Source organism: Osmerus mordax, chromosome 24 (genome assembly GCF_038355195.1).
Source record: "Osmerus mordax isolate fOsmMor3 chromosome 24, fOsmMor3.pri, whole genome shotgun sequence".
Taxonomy (NCBI): domain Eukaryota; kingdom Metazoa; phylum Chordata; class Actinopteri; order Osmeriformes; family Osmeridae; genus Osmerus; species Osmerus mordax.
The window spans coordinates 2,543,111-2,567,366 of NC_090073.1; the positions used below are offsets into that span (position 1 = coordinate 2,543,111).

Below are 24,256 nucleotides of genomic sequence, written 5' to 3' on the forward strand. Positions count from 1 at the left end.
CAATGCAACAGTGCAAGGGTGTGGCAAGATTAATTTAGTTGTGGGGGTTGACTTATACAATAGGCATAAAGTGTAACTGATGTAAACCTTAGTGATCTGCAGTCTATGTGCTAGCTAGCTAGTCACGATGCGTTAGCATTTCGTTGGATTAGCGTTAGTGGTCACGCTTACAAGTTTGGAAGCGCTGGTTCGATGACAGTGAAAGTTGTTATTTAGTTGGGAACTTAGGTGCAGTGTGAAGGATTCTAAATCTTTGTGTCTATTCCAATAAGTAATGATGGTATTCTATGACACAAATCTGTGTTCTAGAAAGAGTGGTCTGGAGTCGCAGAGGTCCGATAATATCAGCTTTAATGCAGCAGTTGGAAATCAACAAGTACAGAGCTCTGGGGCTGTCTACGTTTCCCTACCCGCAACAGAGTTTGGGCTGGTTCACGAAGTCCAACTGGCTATCTTTCCCTGCCCCAGCATATCATATACAATGGAATTGAAAACACAAGTATCAAAAAAGGGTTGAGCTTGTTCTCTCGTGCATCAGGGAGTTGTTCTTGCCTCCGCGTCCCACCTGCTCGGGTGCCGTCTCCACCCGGTTTCAAGGTTGTTTCTGAAAATGAAGAGATAGAGACACAAAGAACAGCCTGCTTCCCACACTCAGTGTGAGACCCAATGTTTAAGCCTGGGCACACTTCTAAGTTCATAACTTTAATAAGCACAATGCATAACTTTAATAAGCACAATATATTCTTTAAGACATGCCTCCTTCATAAATCCTGTTGTTATATTCACTCGTGCACAGTGCCCGTGATGCATTCAGTGATTAAAATGCCACACATATTAATAACTGGGATCATAGTTAGTGTCGTGCCTGATATGCAGCTGGTGATTACAGTTCTAAAATATGTGTTGTAATGTATTATACATTCTTTAAGTGTGATGCATTGGTATTAAAAATGTGAGAACTGTCGAATTAAATAACTTTTCTAGCATAAACAAAGCATTACTAGATGTCCCACTTTACCTGAAGAATGCTGTCACATAAAACGTTTTTTTGTTGCTAACAAAGCATTATTTTACACATTTTTGTGTGTTTCAATCAGTGGTTAAACCTTCATTATGCTGCAATAATTATTAACGCTGATTTGCAAGGAATGCAAGAACAGTTACATACCTTAAACACCTAGACTAACTACTGTAATGTAACCATGGCAGGGCTCCAGACTAACTTGTTGCCTTGGTTGCACTGGTGCGCCTAACTTTATTTAGGTGCACCAGCACAAAATGTAGGTGCACCCAAATTTTTCCTTGCGTAGCCACAATTTCAAGGTCACCTTTTTATCACGCTCCATATACATTCATATATATTATGTAAATGATATTAAACAAGAATAAGGTGTAGGTAAATATATTTTTTATTTGAAGCACAATCATACTGTATATATAAAAAAACAATCTTTTAAGTGCTTCACTGAGCTGCCAAACAAAAAAAATTTAAGCAAAATAAAACATTTCAAAATAGAAAGTGCTACTGTTTAAAAGCGCTTCCCTGAACTGAGACCTAACATTTCATGGCTCAAAGTCTTATAGCGGGTCCCACCTTGCTGTCGCAGGCCCTGCAGATGGCCAACACCTGTAATTTGGCCTTCTTGCCCTTTGGTCTTGGCTAAATCATCTTGCCACACTCTCCCTAGCATCAAAATCCTAGCTCCATGGGTTAGCTCCATGACCCAGCTCCGTAACTCAGGGGTCCGCAATTCATTTTTACAAGGGACCACATGAGAATTAATTAATTCTGCTCACTATTCATTTTCTCCCATTGTAAAAAGCAGTAAAGTATATATTTTAATTAGCTGGTTATCAGAAGAATAAGGATATTCTGTAAATATCTATATAAATATTTTAGATTTTGGTGTAGGTCAAATAGGAAAAGACTATAGAAGTAATAAACAGTAAAAACAACAACAGTGTTTTGTTTTATTTGTAACTAGTTAATCTTCACAAACACTGAAAAGTTGTTTTGCAGTATGTTAAATATATGCAATTGATCAACATTATACAAAAAGCAATACGTTTTTTCAGTTCATTTTGTTCTGTGAGAGAAATCCAGTGGGCTTGAACAAGTGCATCGAAATCTGGCTGAATGTCCGAGGTGGATATGCGAAGGACAGCTGACAGGTGATGATCAGGGTCTGCAGTTCAACTATCAAACCATCAGCCGGCGCCCACTGAATCAGTCAAGTTCTTATTATGTCCGTGTTAGTTTTTTTTTCCACAGCTTTCACTTTGACCTCAGTAATCAGATACTTAGAAGTCCATGTCTTGTTAAAAGTTAATCAGAGGCAAAGTTTTTCATTTTCGAGGGCTAACCAACAGCTAACTCTCCTGTCGGTGAGGTTGCGCAAGTGCACATATGTAAATCGCCTGATCACTGTAGTCTTTCAGGACTACATATTTACTACCGCTCAACACATTTATTTATTTTAAATTTTTGATTTACCTCACGCGGGCCGGATTGAGACAGCCTGTGGCCGGTTATGGCCCGCGGGCCGTACAATGCCCAGGTCTGCTAAACTGACTCTGGTGCTCAGGTCGTAATTTCAATCACACAGCATGGAGCTACAGGAATATCTGGACCACAGCCAATCAGAGACAAAGACCCGCCCCATCTCTGTCTCTGATTGGTTTAGACCACGATATGATCCAACCATGAGTGTCAGTTCCGTCAAAGGATAACAAACGCTTCGTTTGTGGAGAGACAGCGGATGCGAGGAGGTTAGGTGCACCAGTGCAACCTAGGAAAACATTTTGTCGCACCCGTACACATTTCGGTCAGAGCCCTGCATGCATTCTGGCTATTTTTTCATAAGCTTCCCTTCTAATGCCGACTAACAGCTAGTCTCTAGCTAGCTAGAGTCATTTGCTAAGTAAGGTATGTTGATGTGATATTTGAAACATATTTAGTTAGCAGTGCACTAGTGGGCCCCTAGTGCAACACAAGAGAAAGATTAAAATGACATGCTGCTACAGTACTAGGTATTTCAGGACATGCTGCTCCTACCGTATTTTTGGTGCAGCGTTTAATCGAGGGCATCGTTTAATCGAAGAAAAACGGTACATTAAACTGTAATTTCATGTGCTCTTGGGGGCCCTCTGGTGGCCACGGGGGCCCTAAGCAGCCGCTTAGTTCGCTTATGCCTTGGGCTGGCCCTGGATCAAATACATAAATAATCACAATAAATATGAACCTGAGGACCAACCAAACCAGCTGATCTGCTGACTGAAGGTTCACCACCACAGAGAACTCTACTGACAGAGTAGCTGACGACATGTGGAAAGGAGACACACAAAGGGGAGGAGACCAACAATAACAAACACAATACTGACAAGCTGGGATACCACAGGTGACTGTGTCACACTGGTGACACATGTTTCCTCCCCTCCCTCCTCCTCCTCTCCTTCTCTCCTCCCCTCCCTCCTCCTCCTCTCCTCCCTCCTCTTCCTCCCTCCTCCTCCTCCCCTCCCTCCTCTCCTCTTCCTCCCCACCTTCCTCCCCACTCTCCTCCTTCTCCCAACCCTCCTCCTCCTCCCCACCCTCCTCCTCTTCCTCCCTCCTCCTCCTCCCCACCCTCCTCCTCCTCCTCTCCTCTCTCCTCATCCCTCCTCTCCTCCCTTGTTCCCTGCATCTCTCTCCAAAGAGCTCATGGACTCTGGCACAGTCACTGACAGACCTACCCAAACGGGCATGCAGGAATGCACACAAACAAGCACCACACACACACCTACACAAGCATGACCACACACACAAACACACACTATGCACAGACACATATACACACACAACTACGCACACACACAAACACACAATGCACACACATAAATGCACACATACACAAACACACAAATATGTAGACACTCATACACACACAAACACTACTATACCTGTCTAACAATTTTTGGATTTCATGTAAACGGCAGTCATTACTTAGTTCAGCTCAACACAGAGATATCGGTTGTTCATGTGGTCTTCATCAACTGTGGACAACTATCTTCATACCTGGGGACATCTGGAACACGCACAACAAAGAACTCAACAGGACATTTAGAAACACACATGGCTTTGAATAGAGGAGTGTCAATGGAAAGGTTGTATGTGATCATGTTTCTCTGCTTCTGTGGATAACTGGAAGGACACAGAGGTAGAGAACTGCTTCCAGAGGAGGATGTCATCCATCAAACGTTCTGTCAGACCTCCGGAAAACACAATTCTTCCACCTGTGTCCCAGTAGACGAAGCTGCCCAGGATCGCAGGGTGAGAGGAAGAAGATAGTCAGATAAACATGGTGTTTTGAGATCAAATACAAGGACTCTCTTGAAGTGGTCAAGGTTTCCTATAAGGGTTGATACTTGTATAAATCATTTTTTTTACTTCTGTTGCCACTGCAGGAGAACTTGCAGTCTCTATTTTCTAGTTCATTACAGATTCACACTGTAAATGTCTGTCGTATCATTTCAGGAAGAAATTCAGACTGTCCTGAAGTTCTTAGAAAAGAAGCTAAAGGACTTTAATCAAGTTAAACTAACGTGTGAGCAGATTGCAGAACACATTGAGGTACAGTACAGTAGGTGTTAGCCAATGCTGTGATCAAAGGGCATTGAATCGATCAGTAAAGATATGTGAATCATCATTGTTAAATGAATAACAAAATGCCAATGTGAGGTCTTCTCTGACTCTAACAGACCCAGACAGTAAACACAGAGAAGCAGATAAAGGAAACGTTCAAACAAGCTTCAGCAGTCTCTGTTTGAGGAAGAGCAGGTCAGGACTGCAGCTCTGAGGAGAGAGGAGAAAGAGAAGAAGGAGACAATGAAAGAAAAGATTCAAGGAATAAACACTTTCAGACACAGTTGAAGAAGCAGGAGCTTAGGGCAGAGGATGTGTCATTCCTGCAGGTAAGGATGTGTTTTGTGGCAACCAGGGAGCCAAGTAACAGCAGAGAGCCAAGCACCAGCGCTGGCAGTGCTCTGGGCAGCTCTGGCTCAGGGGATCCAGGCCTGGTTTGACCGTCCTGCTCCCCAGTCATCCAACAGGAGCTCAGCTGCTCCTCATTGGCTGATTGGGGAGCGACACAGCATAAAACTGTCCAGTACGAGACTTGAAAACTGTGTCCTATGCTAACCACCTTTGCTCTTTTCACTGTTGCCAGGCCTAGAGCTATCCTGTACCCTGGTGAGCAGTTTGAGGAACAACATTATTTAACCTGTTTTTGTGTTTTGTTAATAAATGCCCAGTTCTCAAGTTGGTCATCCTGGAAGTGTGGAAAGTCTGGTTTTATGAGGTATGAAAGGTATTGCTACACCGTAGCCATGATACAGGTACATGTTTTTCATATCCATGTTTGTGTTTGCAATATCTGTGGGTGTGTATGAACCATATACAGTCTATGGTGTGAACAAATATTGTTTTACCTGAACTCTTTTAAGTATGCTACTGTAAGATGGGGGTTGGTTATTTGAAAATGGATCAATCTGCATCAATACCAGACAGAGGATAGAGATGGATTAATTTTAACGTCTTTTAATGAGACCAAAACATGACTTCTCTGCAGAACTCTTTAGTGTCCCTCCTTAGAGCAGCAGAACTATGTACTGTTGATGCTTGGCTAGAGGCAGCAGTCACCTGCAGTTCCACCAGCGATCCACTAGGGGCCACTCATGCACACCTGAAGCACAAACAAGTAGACAGCAGATTTGCACACCATTGCTAAATGATGTGACTGCTAATTGTTTTTCCTTACGTTTTTTATAGACTGAAGTTTATATAGAGCACAACTCCTTTGATACACCCATCATGTCATAAAATGCCATAACTATTCTACTATTGATTTCACATAATTCCATGTTCCCAGCATAGACTTACTGACACTACAGTATCAGGGTTGAATTTACTCACTGAAGAGTCAAGTTGCCACTGCATTTTGGTCACTTAAACCTGCCACAACACAACAGCGCTCTCTCCCCCCTCCCCATAGCAGTGAGTTATCATGGAGGGAGTCAGCAGGAGGAATGTGGTCTCTCTGAGACTCCTGTATCTCCTCCCACCCAGCAGGGAGCCCCTCCTGCCCTGACCACACTGAGGTGACCACTCTGCCTCCCTGCTCCTCCTCCCTCGGTTTCAAACCTCCTTCCATCTTCTCTCAGCAGTCGGCTCTTTCCAGTTCCTCCTGGGCTCTTTCTCCCCACTTTGGGTTTCTTCTTTCTTCTTCCATTTCCATGTAGTCATTTAGCAGACGCTCTTATCCAGAGCGACTTACAGTAAGTACAGGGACATTCCCCCCGAGGCAAGTAGGGTGAAGTGCCTTGCCCAAGGACACGTCATTTTGCACGGCCGGGAATTGAACCGGCAACCTTCTGATGAATAGCCTGATTCCCTAACCGCTCGGCCATCTGACCCCCCGTCTTCCATCCTCAACCCCCACGTCCACCTGATGGGCGAGGACGCCGCCTGCATCGCCTCCATCCTCCTCACCCAGTGTGGACGCCCAGGGCCGCCGTGCTCCTGTTTGCTTTCCTCAGTTGGTTGAAAACATGATTTGACTCATAAAGATGCTTCTAAAAGGGTAAAGCTGGCCTTTGGTGTGTGACTTCTCCCTACTGTTGTGTGTGGCTCTGACCGGAACATTCCGTGGTTGTCACAATGGCTATTAGATTCACATTAAGGATGGGGGTGGAGTGGAGGGTGTCATGTGAAGATATTGTTCTCTCTTTAGCATTGTGACTTCAAGACTTTTACGACGGTGAGACAGTGAAGTCACAAAAGACGACATCATGTATTATGTGTAGACATGTACAGGAGACCAATAAATACAACCATTACACTTCCTAGTGTGGACTTCCTCGTATTCACCACTGAACTGTTATATTCCACAATATTATGCAAGAGCATTTCAGTTGTGTATATGAGCACATTTCACTAGTGTGTGTGAGAGCTTTTCAGTAGTGTGTGTGAGAGATTTTCAGTAGTGTGTGTGAGAGCATTTCAGTAGTGTGTGTGAGAGCTTTTCATATGTGTGTGAGAGCATTTCAGTAGTGTGTGTGAGAGCTTTTCAGTAGTGTGTGTGAGAGCTTTTCAGTACTGTGTGTGAGAGCTCTTCAGTAGTGTGTGTGAGAGCTTTTCAGTAGTGTGTGAGAGCTTTTCAGTAGTGTGTGTGAGAGCTTTTCAGTACTGTGTGTGAGAGCACTTCAGTAGTGTGTGTGAGAGCTTTTCAGTAGTGTGTGTGAGAGCATTTCAGTTGTGTGTGTGAGAGCTTTTCAGTAGTGTGTGTGAGAGCATTTCAGTTGTGTGTGTGAGAGGGTATTCTGAATAATGTCCCTCACGGCCCCTCATAACCAACACCCCTCTTTATCACTCAGTGAGTTAGACCCCCCCCCCTACCAACACCCCTCTTTATCACTCAGTGAGTTAGACCCCCCCCCCCTACCAACACCCCTCTTTATCACTCAGTGAGTTAGACCCCCCCCTACCAACACCCCTCTTTATCACTCAGTGAGTTAGACCCCCCCCCACCAACACCCCTCTTTATCACTCAAAGTGAGTTAGACCCCCCCCTACCAACACCCCTCTTTATCACTCAGTGAGTTAGACCCCCCCCCCCCTACCAACACCCCTCTTTATCACTCAGTGAGTTAGACCCCCCCCCTCCCAACACCCCTCTTTATCACTCAGTGAGTTAGACCCCCCCCCTCCCAACATCCCTCTTTATCACTCAGTGAGTTAGACCCCCCCCCCCTCCCAACACCCCTCTTTATCACTCAGTGAGTTAGACCCCCCCCCCCCCCTCCCAACACCCCTCTTTATCACTCAGTGAGTTAGACCCCCCCCCTACCAACACCCTCTTTATCACTCAGTGAGTTAGACCCCCCCCCCCTCCCAACACCCCTCTTTATCACTCAGTGAGTTAGACCCCCCCCCCCCTCCCAACACCCCTCTTTATCACTCAGTGAGTTAGACCCCCCCCCTACCAACACCCTCTTTATCACTCAGTGAGTTAGACCCCCCCCCCCCCCCTCCCAACACCCCTCTTTATCACTCAGTGAGTTAGAACCCCCCCCTTCCAACACTCCTCTTTATCACTCAGTGAGTTAGAGGAGGTGGTGGGTAGAGAGGAGGTCAGGGGGAGAGGGGATCACACTAGACACACACAGTGTATATTCAAGTGGGTAATAGTGTCCCATTACTGGTCCTAAATGTAGTGTTTTCATTGTGTGTGTGTACATGTGTGTGTGTGTACATGTGTGTGTGCGTGTGTGTAGGACCACTGGGTCACCAAGGAACACACAGCATGTCTTCTATCATCCTGTATAAAACATCTTTATTTCTCCTTATTTAGGCAGTAAGACACTATTTAGTTCATCACATTCAGTGGAACTGAGATCAAAGACAGGAATGTTGTTTGTCAACAATGAAAACAAAACAAACATTCTACACACACCAATATTTACAAACACTCTGGGATATCAATTACAACTGTATACAGTTAAATCTTCAATGACATCGATGTGAGCACAGTGTTTGAGAGTGTGTGTGGGCTATTCTACCTGACACAGGGACACTGAGGAGTCTAACCCAACCCAGAACCCAGGATAGAGGGGCTCAGTGAATGTGCTGTGGAATGTGTGCAGGTGGGTCAGTGTGTCAGAGGAGACTGTGTAGAAGGACAGAGTGCCGGCCGGCCAGTCCAGATACACTCCTACTCTGTGGGAGCTGGAGGGGGGGACAGGTAAGAAAGTTCTCTTCTTATTGTGACAGGCAGAGTAACTGACATCATCACACAACAGACTCCAGGACTTGTTATTGCATCCAAGCACACAGTCAGCACCCTCTCCTCTCCTGCTGATTCCTTTATATGTCACTGCTATATGAACCCCCCATCTTCCACTCCTCTCTGCCTCCCAGTAACAGCGCCCAGACAGACCCTCTCTACACAGCACCTGTGGCCAGTAGTCAAATCTCTCTGGGTGATCAGGATACGGCTGCTCCTCTTCCCCCAATGTCACCTTTCTGTTCTCCTCAGACAGAAAGAGGTTTCTCTGTGCTGTGTTTGGGTCCAGTGTGAGCTCACAGGCATCTGAAGGGGGAGACCAAGACACAATATATTACCGATCATCATCATTGGGTGTGCTCAAGCCTTCGGCGAGAGCACAACCTTTGTTCTCTCACATATATATTTATTTATTATTTATTTTCGCCCCCCTAAGGATCAGTCAATATTTGGACTACATACACAACGGCGGTGTCAAAAGGTTCGTCTTGTTAGCGATTGCGTTGGTTGTATTTTTATTTACGTTCCGTTGCATGGTTTAAGTAGAAATTGCGTTTTTGTGGTGAAAAGTGACGCTAACGGTGGCTAATTTGCTAGCCACAGTCACTGACGTTACTAATGTCACTACGTCACTAACGTCACGAAAACACGCGTGACTACCTGTAGCAGAACATTCGTTTCGCATCTGTTAACTTGGGGGATAGCTAGGCTAACTATAGCTTTACTGCAAGGCAGCTGCAGAAACGCCACAAGCAAAGAGGCCAGGGTGATAACTATTTACTCATTTTACTTTGTGATGTGAAACACAATTATGAAATGTAATGTACAATATTAGCTGATATTATTAAGGAAGTAGGCCCACATCTACTTTTGGAAACGGTAGTCTACTATTTCACTGAAGCATTAGCATCATGACATTAGCCTCTGTTGCCCGGGCAACACATACTACAGTGGTCTATGATGCATCTGTTTTCAATCTTTAAAATAAACATTCCTCACAAATACATTTTCGTTGTAGGATTTATTATGACATTACATTACAAGTAAACGATTTGTGGGTGAAATTATCATTACCTGTGGTTTCAAACCAGTGTTGCTCACTGCAACGCTGTAGCCTATGCGAGACACTACAAAAACATCTACACAGCTGTAGGAAGTCAAACGGCGACAGAACATGTTCGGCACTCCCCTTACTTAAATCAAAAGTCTATCTAACTACTAACCTGAACTTCATTGCCACAGCCTAAACGTTGTCAATCTGTTCATGAAAATAATTAATTTCAGCCTAAACCGTACAACGGAACGTTAAATCCAATTCAACCAACGCAATCGCTACCAAGACGAACACGGCAGTAGTCTACTAGTACTGTACCGTAGTAGTACAATTTACCGGGGCAGCTTCTCCACACAGGGCTATATCGCATTTGGCGTTGTTACTGACAATGATCGCTACCAGTGAGCTTTTTATGAATGAGCGATTTTCCACTAAATAAATGTCAAGCTTATTTACGTTTTGGGGGCATATTTTCAGTTAGCAGATGGGACTGTCTGAATCGCGATTCCATCTTCTACTGCCGGGTAACGTCGTAGAATAATCTTCAAAGGGGGTTCTTTATTAATGAATGAATGCAATGAGTAGGCTACATGCCTGAAAATATCACGAGAAGGGAAAAACTTAAAATGACGTTTAAGTCATAGAGATTAGGTCCATTTTTACACCGGTCTGCCAAATTTATTCGTTTTGATTCAACGATGAGGCTGCCTCTTGCAGGGGAAATGAGAAGACATCTATTTCATTCTACACTTCACTCGTATTTTCAATTGTAAATGAGCAGCAAAAAAAATGCTTTTAAATCTATGTAATCTTTATAAATAATAAGTATGCATTTTTATATAACATATACAGAAATATCAGTTGTAAAAATGTCATTCAAAAACGGACCCCTGTGCAACCGAAGGAAGCAAGCACACCCTACAATTTCCCCAGAAATTGTACCCTCTCTAGTTGTCATTGTTTTTTGTCTGTGCGTTTATATTGTGCTGTATACATTGTCTTTTTACTCTGATGAATGGAAGTGACTTTGTGTGTGAATAAAAACTTTCCAGTATGAGTGCAATGTGTGATGTCGAACCTTGGAGGCTACTCCTACCCTGAAATCCTATTTCTTTATTGATTTCAGTTTTCTACACAACTGTATTCTGTTTGTCTGCTAGACAAAAACAGTACAGTAACCATGTCCCTCACGGCCCCTCATAACCAACACCCCTCTTTATCACTCAGTGAGTTAGACCCCCCCCTCCCAACACCCTCTTTATCACTCAGTGAGTTAGACTCCCCCCCCCCCTACCAACACCCCTCTTTATCACTCAGTGAGTTAGACCCCCCCCCCTCCCAACACCCCTCTTTATCACTCAGTGAGTTAGACCCCCCCCCCCTCCCAACACCCCTCTTTATCACTCAGTGGGTTAGACCCCCCCCTCCCAACACCCCTCTTTATCACTCACAGTGAGTTAGACCCCCCCCTACCAACACCCCTCTTTATCACTCACAGTGAGTTAGACCCCCCCCACCAACACCCCTCTTTATCACTCAGTGAGTTAGACCCCCCCCCCCCTACCAACACCCCTCTCTATCACTCACAGTGAGTTAGACCCCCCCCTACCAACACCCCTCTTTATCACTCAGTGAGTTAGACCCCCCCCCTACCAACACCCATCTTTATCACTCAGTGAGTTAGACCCCCCCCCCCTCCCAACACCCCTCTTTATCACTCAGTGAGTTAGACCCCCCCCCCCCTCCCAACACCCCTCTTTATCACTCACAGTGAGTTAGACCCCCCCCTCCCAACACCCCTCTTTATCACTCACAGTGAGTTAGACCCCCCCCTCCCACAACACCCCTCTTTATCACTCAGTGAGTTAGACCCCCCCCCCCTACAAACACCCCTCTCTATCACTCACAGTGAGTTAGACCCCCCCCTACCAACACCCCTCTTTATCACTCACAGTGAGTTAGACCCCCCCCTCCCACAACACCCCTCTTTATCACTCAGTGAGTTAGACCCCCCCCCCCTACCAACACCCCTCTCTATCACTCACAGTGAGTTAGACCCCCCCCTACCAACACCCCTCTTTATCACTCACAGTGAGTTAGACCCCCCCCCCCTCCCAACACCCCTCTTTATCACTCAGTGAGTTAGACCCCCCCCCCCAACACCCCTCTTTATCACTCAGTGAGTTAGACCCCCCCCTCCCAACACCCCTCTTTATCACTCAGTGAGTTAGACCCCCCCCCCTACCAACACCCCTCTCTATCACTCACAGTGAGTTAGACCCCCCCCCTACCAACACCCCTCTTTATCACTCACAGTGAGTTAGACCCCCCCCCCTCCCAACAACCCTCTTTATCACTCAGTGAGTTAGACCCCCCCCCCCTCCCAACACCCCTCTTTATCACTCAGTGAGTTAGACCCCCCCCTCCCAACACCCCTCTTTATCACTCACAGTGAGTTAGACCCCCCCCTACCAACACCCCTCTTTATCACTCACAGTGAGTTAGACCCCCCCCCCTCCCAACACCCCTCTTTATCACTCACAGTGAGTTAGACCCCCCCCCTCCCACAACACCCCTCTTTATCACTCAGTGAGTTAGACCCCCCCCCCTCCCAACACCCCTCTTTATCACTCAGTGAGTTAGACCCCCCCCCCCCCCTCCCAACACCCCTCTTTATCACTCAGTGAGTTAGACCCCCCCCCCTACCAACACCCCTCTTTATCACTCAGTGAGTTAGACCCCCCCCCCCTACCAACACCCCTCTTTATCACTCACAGTGAGTTAGACCCCCCCCCCTCCCAACACCCCTCTTTATCACTCACAGTGAGTTAGACCCCCCCCCTACCAACACCCCTCTTTATCACTCACAGTGAGTTAGACCCCCCCCCCTACCAACACCCCTCTTTATCACTCAGTGAGTTAGACCCCCCCTCCCAACACCCCTCTTTATCACTCACAGTGAGTTAGACCCCCCCCCCCTACCAACACCCCTCTCTATCACTCACAGTGAGTTAGACCCCCCCCCTACCAACACCCCTCTTTATCACTCAGTGAGTTAGACCCCCCCCTCCCAACACCCCTCTTTATCACTCACAGTGAGTTAGACCCCCCCCCCCCCCTACCAACACCCCTCTCTATCACTCACAGTGAGTTAGACCCCCCCCTACCAACACCCCTCTTTATCACTCAGTGAGTTAGACCCCCCCCCCCCTACCAACACCCCTCTTTATCACTCACAGTGAGTTAGACCCCCCCCCCTCCCAACACCCCTCTTTATCACTCAGTGAGTTAGACCCCCCCCTCCCAACACCCCTCTTTATCACTCAGTGAGTTAGACCCCCCCCCCCCCCCAACACCCCTCTTTATCACTCAGTGAGTTAGACCCCCCCCCCTCCCAACACCCCTCTTTATCACTCACAGTGAGTTAGACCCCCCCCTACCAACTCCCCTCTTTATCACTCAGTGAGTTAGACCCCCCCCCCCTACCAACACCCCTCTTTATCACTCAGTGAGTTAGACCCCCCCCCCCTCCCAACACCCCTCTTTATCACTCAGTGAGTTAGACCCCCCCCCCCCTCCCAACACCACTCTTTATCACTCAGTGAGTTAGACCCCCCCCTACCAACTCCCCTCTTTATCACTCAGTGAGTTAGACCCCCCCCCCTACCAACACCCCTCTCTATCACTCACAGTGAGTTAGACCCCCCCCTACCAACACCCCTCTTTATCACTCACAGTGAGTTAGACCCCCCCCCCCCTACCAACACCCCTCTTTATCACTCAGTGAGTTAGACCCCCCCCTCCCAACACCCCTCTTTATCACTCAGTGAGTTAGACCCCCCCCTCCCAACACCCCTCTTTATCACTCACAGTGAGTTAGACCCCCCCCCTCCCAACACCCCTCTTTATCACTCAGTGAGTTAGACCCCCTCCCCTCCCAACACCCCTCTTTATCACTCACAGTGAGTTGGACCCCCCCCCTACCAACACCCCTCTTTATCACTCAGTGAGTTAGACCCCCCCCCTACCAACACCCCTCTTTATCACTCAGTGAGTTAGACCCCCCCCCCCAACACCCCTCTTAATCAATTCAATTCAATTCTTATATATATATATACATATATACACACATACACATGTCAGTCACACACACACAGTATATGTTGTGTGTGTGCTTTGTGTGTGTGCCTTGTGTGTCTAGGTCACTCACTGTCTCTCAGGTTGTGGCATACTGATACATACTGGGCAGCAAGGTATGTCCTGTCTCCTTCTCCTAGGAGGATTTTTACCTTTGAGAGGTCACTAAGACCTTTGAAATCTGACATTACAGAGTGGAGTTTGTTCCAGTAATCATTTCTTATATCACTGAATGTTTCACATTGTAGGAGGAAGTGCATCTCTGTCTCGACCTCACCTGTCGAACAGTGACCACATATTCTGTTTTCGTTTGGTTGCCATGATTTTTTGTGTTGTCCTGTTTCAATTGCCAATTGGTGGTCACTGAGCCTGTACTTGGGTAGGATCTGTCTCTGCTTTCTATCTCTGACAGTATAGAGATATTCTGCCAGTTTATAATCTCTTTCGAAGGCTAGATAACATTCTAATCAACTTTGGCTTTTAGTTTCTTCTTTCCAATGTTCCAGGTAGGTTACTTTACATTGTGTTATAATTTGGTTTATCACTCACAGTGAGTTAGACCCCCCCCCTCCCAACACCCCTCTTTATCACTCAGTGAGTTAGACTCCCCCCCCCCCTACCAACACCCCTCTTTATCACTCAGTGAGTTAGACCCCCCCCCCCTCCCAACACCCCTCTTTATCACTCAGTGAGTTAGACCCCCCCCTCCCAACACCCCTCTTTATCACTCAGTGAGTTAGACCCCCCCCCCCTACCAACACCCCTCTCTATCACTCACAGTGAGTTAGACCCCCCCCTACCAACACCCCTCTTTATCACTCACAGTGAGTTAGACCCCCCCCCCCTCCCAACAACCCTCTTTATCACTCAGTGAGTTAGACCCCCCCCCCTCCCAACACCCCTCTTTATCACTCAGTGAGTTAGACCCCCCCCTCCCAACACCCCTCTTTATCACTCACAGTGAGTTAGACCCCCCCCCCTCCCAACACCCCTCTTTATCACTCAGTGAGTTAGACCCCCCCCTCCCACAACACCCCTCTTTATCACTCAGTGAGTTAGACCCCCCCCCCCCCTCCCAACACCCCTCTTTATCACTCAGTGAGTTAGACCCCCCCCCCCCTACCAACACCCCTCTTTATCACTCAGTGAGTTAGACCCCCCCCCCCCCTCCCAACACCCCTCTTTATCACTCAGTGAGTTAGACCCCCCCCTCCCAACACCCCTCTATATCACTCAGTGAGTAAGACCCCCCCCTCCCAACACCCCTCTTTATCACTCACAGTGAGTTAGACCCCCCCCCCTCCCAACACCCCTCTTTATCACTCAGTGAGTTAGACCCCCCCCCCCCCCTACCAACACCCCTCTCTATCACTCACAGTGAGTTAGACCCCCCCCCCCCTCCCAACACCCCTCTTTATCACTCAGTGAGTTAGACCCCCCCCCCTCCCAACACCCCTCTTTATCACTCAGTGAGTTAGACCCCCCCCCTCCCAACACCCCTCTTTATCACTCACAGTGAGTTAGACCCCCCCCCCTCCCAACACCCCTCTTTATCACTCAGTGAGTTAGACCCCCCCCTCCCAACACCCCTCTTTATCACTCAGTGAGTTAGACCCCCCCCCCCTCCCAACACCCCTCTTTATCACTCAGTGGGTTAGACCCCCCCCTCCCAACACCCCTCTTTATCACTCACAGTGAGTTAGACCCCCCCCTACCAACACCCCTCTTTATCACTCACAGTGAGTTAGACCCCCCCCACCAACACCCCTCTTTATCACTCAGTGAGTTAGACCCCCCCCCCCCTACCAACACCCCTCTCTATCACTCACAGTGAGTTAGACCCCCCCCTACCAACACCCCTCTTTATCACTCAGTGAGTTAGACCCCCCCCCCTACCAACACCCATCTTTATCACTCAGTGAGTTAGACCCCCCCCCCCTCCCAACACCCCTCTTTATCACTCAGTGAGTTAGACCCCCCCCCCCCCCTCCCAACACCCCTCTTTATCACTCACAGTGAGTTAGACCCCCCCCTCCCAACACCCCTCTTTATCACTCACAGTGAGTTAGACCCCCCCCTCCCACAACACCCCTCTTTATCACTCAGTGAGTTAGACCCCCCCCCCCTACAAACACCCCTCTCTATCACTCACAGTGAGTTAGACCCCCCCCTACCAACACCCCTCTTTATCACTCACAGTGAGTTAGACCCCCCCCTCCCACAACACCCCTCTTTATCACTCAGTGAGTTAGACCCCCCCCCCCCTACCAACACCCCTCTCTATCACTCACAGTGAGTTAGACCCCCCCCTACCAACACCCCTCTTTATCACTCACAGTGAGTTAGACCCCCCCCCCCTCCCAACACCCCTCTTTATCACTCAGTGAGTTAGACCCCCCCCCCCAACACCCCTCTTTATCACTCAGTGAGTTAGACCCCCCCCTCCCAACACCCCTCTTTATCACTCAGTGAGTTAGACCCCCCCCCCTACCAACACCCCTCTCTATCACTCACAGTGAGTTAGACCCCCCCCCTACCAACACCCCTCTTTATCACTCACAGTGAGTTAGACCCCCCCCCCTCCCAACAACCCTCTTTATCACTCAGTGAGTTAGACCCCCCCCCCCCTCCCAACACCCCTCTTTATCACTCAGTGAGTTAGACCCCCCCCTCCCAACACCCCTCTTTATCACTCACAGTGAGTTAGACCCCCCCCTACCAACACCCCTCTTTATCACTCACAGTGAGTTAGACCCCCCCCCTCCCAACACCCCTCTTTATCACTCAGTGAGTTAGACCCCCCCCTCCCAACACCCCTCTTTATCACTCACAGTGAGTTAGACCCCCCCCTCCCACAACACCCCTCTTTATCACTCAGTGAGTTAGACCCCCCCCCCCCCTCCCAACACCCCTCTTTATCACTCAGTGAGTTAGACCCCCCCCCCCCCTCCCAACACCCCTCTTTATCACTCAGTGAGTTAGACCCCCCCCCCCTACCAACACCCCTCTTTATCACTCAGTGAGTTAGACCCCCCCCCCCCTACCAACACCCCTCTTTATCACTCACAGTGAGTTAGACCCCCCCCCCTCCCAACACCCCTCTTTATCACTCACAGTGAGTTAGACCCCCCCCCTACCAACACCCCTCTTTATCACTCACAGTGAGTTAGACCCCCCCCCCTACCAACACCCCTCTTTATCACTCAGTGAGTTAGACCCCCCCTCCCAACACCCCTCTTTATCACTCACAGTGAGTTAGACCCCCCCCCCCTACCAACACCCCTCTCTATCACTCACAGTGAGTTAGACCCCCCCCCCTACCAACACCCCTCTTTATCACTCAGTGAGTTAGACCCCCCCTCCCAACACCCCTCTTTATCACTCACAGTGAGTTAGACCCCCCCCCCCCCTACCAACACCCCTCTCTATCACTCACAGTGAGTTAGACCCCCCCCTACCAACACCCCTCTTTATCACTCAGTGAGTTAGACCCCCCCCCCCCCTACCAACACCCCTCTTTATCACTCACAGTGAGTTAGACCCCCCCCCCCTCCCAAGACCCCTCTTTATCACTCAGTGAGTTAGACCCCCCCCTCCCAACACCCCTCTTTATCACTCAGTGAGTTAGACCCCCCCCCCCCCCAACACCCCTCTTTATCACTCAGTGAGTTAGACCCCCCCCCCTCCCAACACCCCTCTTTATCACTCACAGTGAGTTAGACCCCCCCCTACCAACTCCCCTCTTTATCACTCAGTGAGTTAGACCCCCCCCCCCTACCAACACCCCTCTTTATCACTCAGTGAGTTAGACCCCCCCCCCCTCCCAACACCCCTCTTTATCACTCAGTGAGTTAGACCCCCCCCCCCTCCCAACACCACTCTTTATCACTCAGTGAGTTAGACCCCCCCCTACCAACTCCCCTCTTTATCACTCAGTGAGTTAGACCCCCCCCCCTACCAACACCCCTCTCTATCACTCACAGTGAGTTAGACCCCCCCCTACCAACACCCCTCTTTATCACTCACAGTGAGTTAGACCCCCCCCCCCCTACCAACACCCCTCTTTATCACTCAGTGAGTTAGACCCCCCCCTCCCAACACCCCTCTTTATCACTCAGTGAGTTAGACCCCCCCCTCCCAACACCCCTCTTTATCACTCACAGTGAGTTAGACCCCCCCCCTCCCAACACCCCTCTTTATCACTCAGTGAGTTAGACCCCCTCCCCTCCCAACACCCCTCTTTATCACTCACAGTGAGTTGGACCCCCCCCCTACCAACACCCCTCTTTATCACTCAGTGAGTTAGACCCCCCCCCTACCAACACCCCTCTTTATCACTCAGTGAGTTAGACCCCCCCCCCCCAACACCCCTCTTAATCAATTCAATTCAATTCTTATATATATATATACATATATACACACATACACATGTCAGTCACACACACACAGTATATGTTGTGTGTGTGCTTTGTGTGTGTGCCTTGTGTGTCTAGGTCACTCACTGTCTCTCAGGTTGTGGCATACTGATACATACTGGGCAGCAAGGTATGCCCTGTCTCCTTCTCCTAGGAGGATTTTTACCTTTGAGAGGTCACTAAGACCTTTGAAATCTGACATTACAGAGTGGAGTTTGTTCCAGTAATCATTTCTTATATCACTGAATGTTTCACATTGTAGGAGGAAGTGCATCTCTGTCTCGACCTCACCTGTCGAACAGTGACCACATATTCTGTTTTCGTTTGGTTGCCATGATTTTTTGTGTTGTCCTGTTTCAATTGCCAATTGGTGGTCACTGAGCCTGTACTTGGTTAGGATCTGTCTCTGCTTTCTATCTCTGACAGTATAGAGATATTCTGCCAGTTTATAATCTCTTTCTAAGGCTAGATAACATTCTAATCAACTTTGGCTTTTAGTTTCTTCTTTCCAATGTTCCAGGTAGGTTACTTTACATTGTGTTATAATTTGGTTTATCACTCACAGTGAGTTAGACCCCCCCCCTCCCAACACCCCTCTTTATCACTCAGTGAGTTAGACCCCCCCCCCCTCCCAACACCCCTCTTTATCACTCAGTGAGTTAGACCCCCCCCTCCCAACACCCCTCTTTATCACTCAGTGAGTTAGACCCCCCCCCCCTACCAACACCCCTCTTTATCACTCACAGTGAGTTAGACCCCCCCCCCTCCCAACAACCCTCTTTATCACTCAGTGAGTTAGACCCCCCCCCCTCCCAACACCCCTCTTTATCACTCAGTGAGTTAGACCCCCCCCTCCCAACACCCCTCTTTATCACTCACAGTGAGTTAGACCCCCCCCCCTCCCAACACCCCTCTTTATCACTCAGTGAGTTAGACCCCCCCCTCCCACAACACCCCTCTTTATCACTCAGTGAGTTAGACCCCCCCCCCTCCCAACACCCCTCTTTATCACTCAGTGAGTTAGACCCCCCCCCCCCCCTACCAACACCCCTCTTTATCACTCAGTGAGTTAGACCCCCCCCCCCCCTCCCAACACCCCTCTTTATCACTCAGTGAGTTAGACCCCCCCCTCCCAACACCCCTCTTTATCACTCAGTGAGTAAGACCCCCCCCTCCCAACACCCCTCTTTATCACTCACAGTGAGTTAGACCCCCCCCCCCTCCCAACACCCCTCTTTATCACTCAGTGAGTTAGACCCCCCCCCCCCCCCTACCAACACCCCTCTCTATCACTCACAGTGAGTTAGACCCCCCCCCCCCTCCCAACACCCCTCTTTATCACTCAGTGAGTTAGACCCCCCCCCCTCCCAACACCCCTCTTTATCACTCAGTGAGTTAGACCCCCCCCCTCCCAACACCCCTCTTTATCACTCACAGTGAGTTAGACCCCCCCCCCTCCCAACACCCCTCTTTATCACTCAGTGAGTTAGACCCCCCCCTCCCAACACCCCTCTTTATCACTCAGTGAGTTAGACCCCCCCCCCCTCCCAACACCCCTCTTTATCACTCAGTGGGTTAGACCCCCCCCTCCCAACACCCCTCTTTATCACTCACAGTGAGTTAGACCCCCCCCTACCAACACCCCTCTTTATCACTCACAGTGAGTTAGACCCCCCCCACCAACACCCCTCTTTATCACTCAGTGAGTTAGACCCCCCCCCCCTACCAACACCCCTCTCTATCACTCACAGTGAGTTAGACCCCCCCCTACCAACACCCCTCTTTATCACTCAGTGAGTTAGACCCCCCCCCCTACCAACACCCATCTTTATCACTCAGTGAGTTAGACCCCCCCCCCCTCCCAACACCCCTCTTTATCACTCAGTGAGTTAGACCCCCCCCCCCCTCCCAACACCCCTCTTTATCACTCACAGTGAGTTAGACCCCCCCCTCCCAACACCCCTCTTTATCACTCACAGTGAGTTAGACCCCCCCCTCCCACAACACCCCTCTTTATCACTCAGTGAGTTAGACCCCCCCCCCCCTACAAACACCCCTCTCTATCACTCACAGTGAGTTAGACCCCCCCCTACCAACACCCCTCTTTATCACTCACAGTGAGTTAGACCCCCCCCTCCCACAACACCCCTCTTTATCACTCAGTGAGTTAGACCCCCCCCCCCTACCAACACCCCTCTCTATCACTCACAGTGAGTTAGACCCCCCCCCTACCAACACCCCTCTTTATCACTCACAGTGAGTTAGACCCCCCCCCCCTCCCAACACCCCTCTTTATCACTCAGTGAGTTAGACCCCCCCCCCCAACACCCCTCTTTATCACTCAGTGAGTTAGACCCCCCCCCTCCCAACACCCCTCTTTATCACTCAGTGAGTTAGACCCCCCCCCCTACCAACACCCCTCTCTATCACTCACAGTGAGTTAGACCCCCCCCATACCAACACCCCTCTTTATCACTCACAGTGAGTTAGACCCCCCCCCCTCCCAACAACCCTCTTTATCACTCAGTGAGTTAGACCCCCCCCCCCTCCCAACACCCCTCTTTATCACTCAGTGAGTTAGACCCCCCCCCTCCCAACACCCCTCTTTATCACTCACAGTGAGTTAGACCCCCCCCTCCCACAACACCCCTCTTTATCACTCAGTGAGTTAGACCCCCCCCCCTCCCAACACCCCTCTTTATCACTCAGTGAGTTAGACCCCCCCCCCCCCTACCAACACCCCTCTTTATCACTCAGTGACTTAGACCCCCCCCCCCCTACCAACACCCCTCTTTATCACTCAGTGAGTTAGACCCCCCCCCTTCCAACACCTCTCTTTATCACTCAGTGAGTTAGACCCCCCCCCCCCTACCAACACCCCTCTTTATCACTCAGTGAGTTAGAGGAGGTGGTGGGTAGAGAGGAGGTCAGGGGGAGAGGGGATCACACTAGACACACACAGTGTATATTAAAGTGGGTAATAGTGTCCCATTACTGGTCCTAAATGTAGTGTTTTCATTGTGTGTGTGTGTGTGTGTGTGTGTGTGTACATGTGTGTGTGTGTGTGTACGTGTGTGTGCGTGTGTGTAGGACCACTGGGTCACCAACAAACACACAGCATGTCTTCTATCATCCTGTATAAAACATCTTTATTTCTCCTTATTTAGGCAGTAAGACACTATTTAGTTCATCACATTCAGCGGAACTGAGATCAAAGACAGGATTGTTGTTTGTCAACAATGAAAACAAAACAAACATTCTACACACACCAATATTTACAAACACTCTGGGATATCAATTACAACTGTATACAGTTAAATCTTCAATGACATCGATGTGAGCACAGTGTGTGAGAGTGTGTGTGGGCTATTCTACCTGACACAGGGACACTGAGGAGTCTAACCCAACCCAGAACCCAGGATAGAGGGGCTCAGTGAATGTGCTGTGGAATGTGTGCAGGTGGGTCAGTGTGTCAGAGGAGACTGTGTAGAAGGACAGAGTGCCGGCCGGCCAGTCCAGATACACTCCTACTCTGTGGGAGCTGGAGGGGGGGGCAGGTATGACAGTTCTCTTATTATTGTGCCAGGCAGAGTAACTGATATCACCACAGTACAGACTCCAGGACTTGTTATTGCGTCCAAGCACACAGTCAGCACCCTCTCCTCTCCTGCTGATTCTTTATATGTCACTGCTATATCAACCCCTCCTTCACTGCACTCTGCCTCCCAGTAACAGCGCCCAGACAGACCCTCTCTACACAGCACCTGTGCATAGTCCTCAAATCTCTCTGGGTGATCAGGATACGGCTGCTCCTCTCTCCTACATGTCACCTTTCTGTTCTCCTCAGACAGAGAGAGGTTTCTCTGTGCTGTGTTTGGGTCCAGTGTGAGCTCACAGGCATCTGATGGGGGAGACCAAGACACAATATATTACTGATCATCATCATTCACATTAGAATGTCTCCCTCTTCCTGCCCTCCCCCCCCCCCCCCCCCACCTCCCTTATCTACTCCTGTACTACGGTACTTAGGAATGATTTGCTGGACCTGATGTGAGTTTCCTCCAGGAACACAATGACTCTTATTGAGGGACTTGTTGCTCTTGTTGGTTAGTTGGAACTGATTTAACTTCTTGTACTCGTGTGAATTCTATTCTTGTTGCTTTTCTACACTCTTGCACTCTTGAGGTTCATGTTGTTTCATTGTAACTTGTTTAACTACATGCTCTTCTGGTTCTTCCCATTGGCACTTATTTGCTTTTCACAATGTATGCTTCATGTTTTGGCTCCCCACAATGTTTTTGGGGCGTCTCGTTGTTTATGATCAGTGACCTGTGCTCTTTAGTAAAGCTCTCTCTTGGAAGTCGCTTTGGATAAAAGCGTCTGATAAATGAAGACATGTAAATGTACTCTCCCCCCCACCTCCTCTCCCCCCCCACCTCCTCCCCCCCCACCCCCTCTCCCCCCCACCTCCTCCTCTCCCCCCACCCTCCCATCTCCTCTCCCCTCCTCCTCCTCTCCCCCCACCTCCTCCCCCCCCACCTCCTCTTCTCCCCCCACCCTCCCATCTCCTCTCCCCCCACCTCCTCTCTCCCCACCTCCTCCTCTCCCCCCACCCCCCCTGACCTCTTCTCCCCACACCCCCCTTATCTCCTCTCCCCCCCCCCCCCCACCTCCTCCTCTCCCCACCTCCTCCTCCTCTCCCCCCACCTCCTCCTCCTCTCCCCCCCACCTCCTCTCCCCCCCACCCTCCTCCTCTCCCCCCACCTCCTCCTCCTCTCCCCCCCCACCCCCCTTATCACCTCCTCTCCCCCCTTATCTACTCTCTCCCCCCACCTCCTCTCCCCCCTTATCTACTCTCTCCCCCCATCCCTGACCTCCTCTCCCCCTACCCCCCTTATCTACTCTCTCCCCCCATCCCTGACCTCCTCTCCCCCTACCCCCCCTTATCTACTCTCTCCCCCCCATCCCTGACCTCCTCTCCCCCCCACCTCCTCTCCCCCCACCCCCTCTCCCCCCCTGACCTCCTCTCCCCCCAACCCTCTGTCCTCCTCTCCCCCCACCCCCCTTATCGACTCTCCCCCCACCCCCATGATCTACTCTCTCCCTCCACCTCCCTCTCCCCCCCACCCACCCTCCCATCTCCTCTCCCCCCAGCCCCCTTATCAACTCTCTCCCCCCCACCTTCTCTCCCCCCCACCCGCCCACCTCCTCTCCCCCCACCCCCCTTATCTACTCTCTCCCCCCACCCCCCCCCATCTCCTCTCCCCCCACACCCATTATCTACTCTGTCCCTCCACCCCCCTCTCCCACCCCCACGTCCTCTCCCCCCAGCCCCCTTATCAACTCTCCCCCCCACCTCCTCTCCCCCCAGCCCCCTTATCTACTCTCTCACCCCCCACCCCTTCTCCCCCCACCTCCTCTCCCCCCACCCCCCCTTATCTACTCTCTCCCCCCACCTCCTCTCCCCCCACCCCCCTTATCTACTCTCTCCCTCCACCCCCCTCTCCCCCCCACCTCCTCTCCCCCTACCCCCCCTTATCTACTCTCCCCCCAACCCTCTGTCCTCCTCTCCCCCCCCCCCCACCTCCTCTCCCCCACCCCCCTGACCTCCTCTCCCCCTAACCCTCTGTCCTCCTCTCCCCCCCCCCCACCTCCTCTCCCCCCACCCCCCTGACGTCCTCTCCCCCCAGCACCCTTATCTACTCTCTCCCCCCCACCCCCTCTCCCCCCTTATCTACTCTCTCCCCCCATCCCTGACCTCCTCTCCCCCCCACCTCCTCCTCCCCCCCCCCCACCTCCTCCTAATTTTGCACTTCCGGACGGTACTGGACAGT

The 24,256-nt window shown here is 50.0% G+C and overlaps 2 protein-coding genes across 14 annotated transcripts in view; one reads left to right on the forward strand and one right to left on the reverse strand.

Annotated features, from left to right (window-relative positions):
• The window catches only part of LOC136933033 (NACHT, LRR and PYD domains-containing protein 12-like), a 561,343-nt gene that overhangs the window by 210,961 nt on the left and 326,126 nt on the right, over window positions 1-24,256 (forward strand). The gene's annotated exons all lie outside the window — the stretch shown is intronic.
• On the reverse strand, window positions 8,350-9,164 carry LOC136933050 (stonustoxin subunit beta-like). Its single transcript, XM_067228431.1, has 2 exons — window positions 9,155-9,164; window positions 8,350-9,122 (listed from the first exon to the last, which is right to left on the reverse strand). The coding sequence occupies exons 1-2, from the start codon at window positions 9,162-9,164 to the stop codon at window positions 8,584-8,586; spliced, it is 549 nt and encodes a 182-aa protein (XP_067084532.1). The 3' UTR covers window positions 8,350-8,583.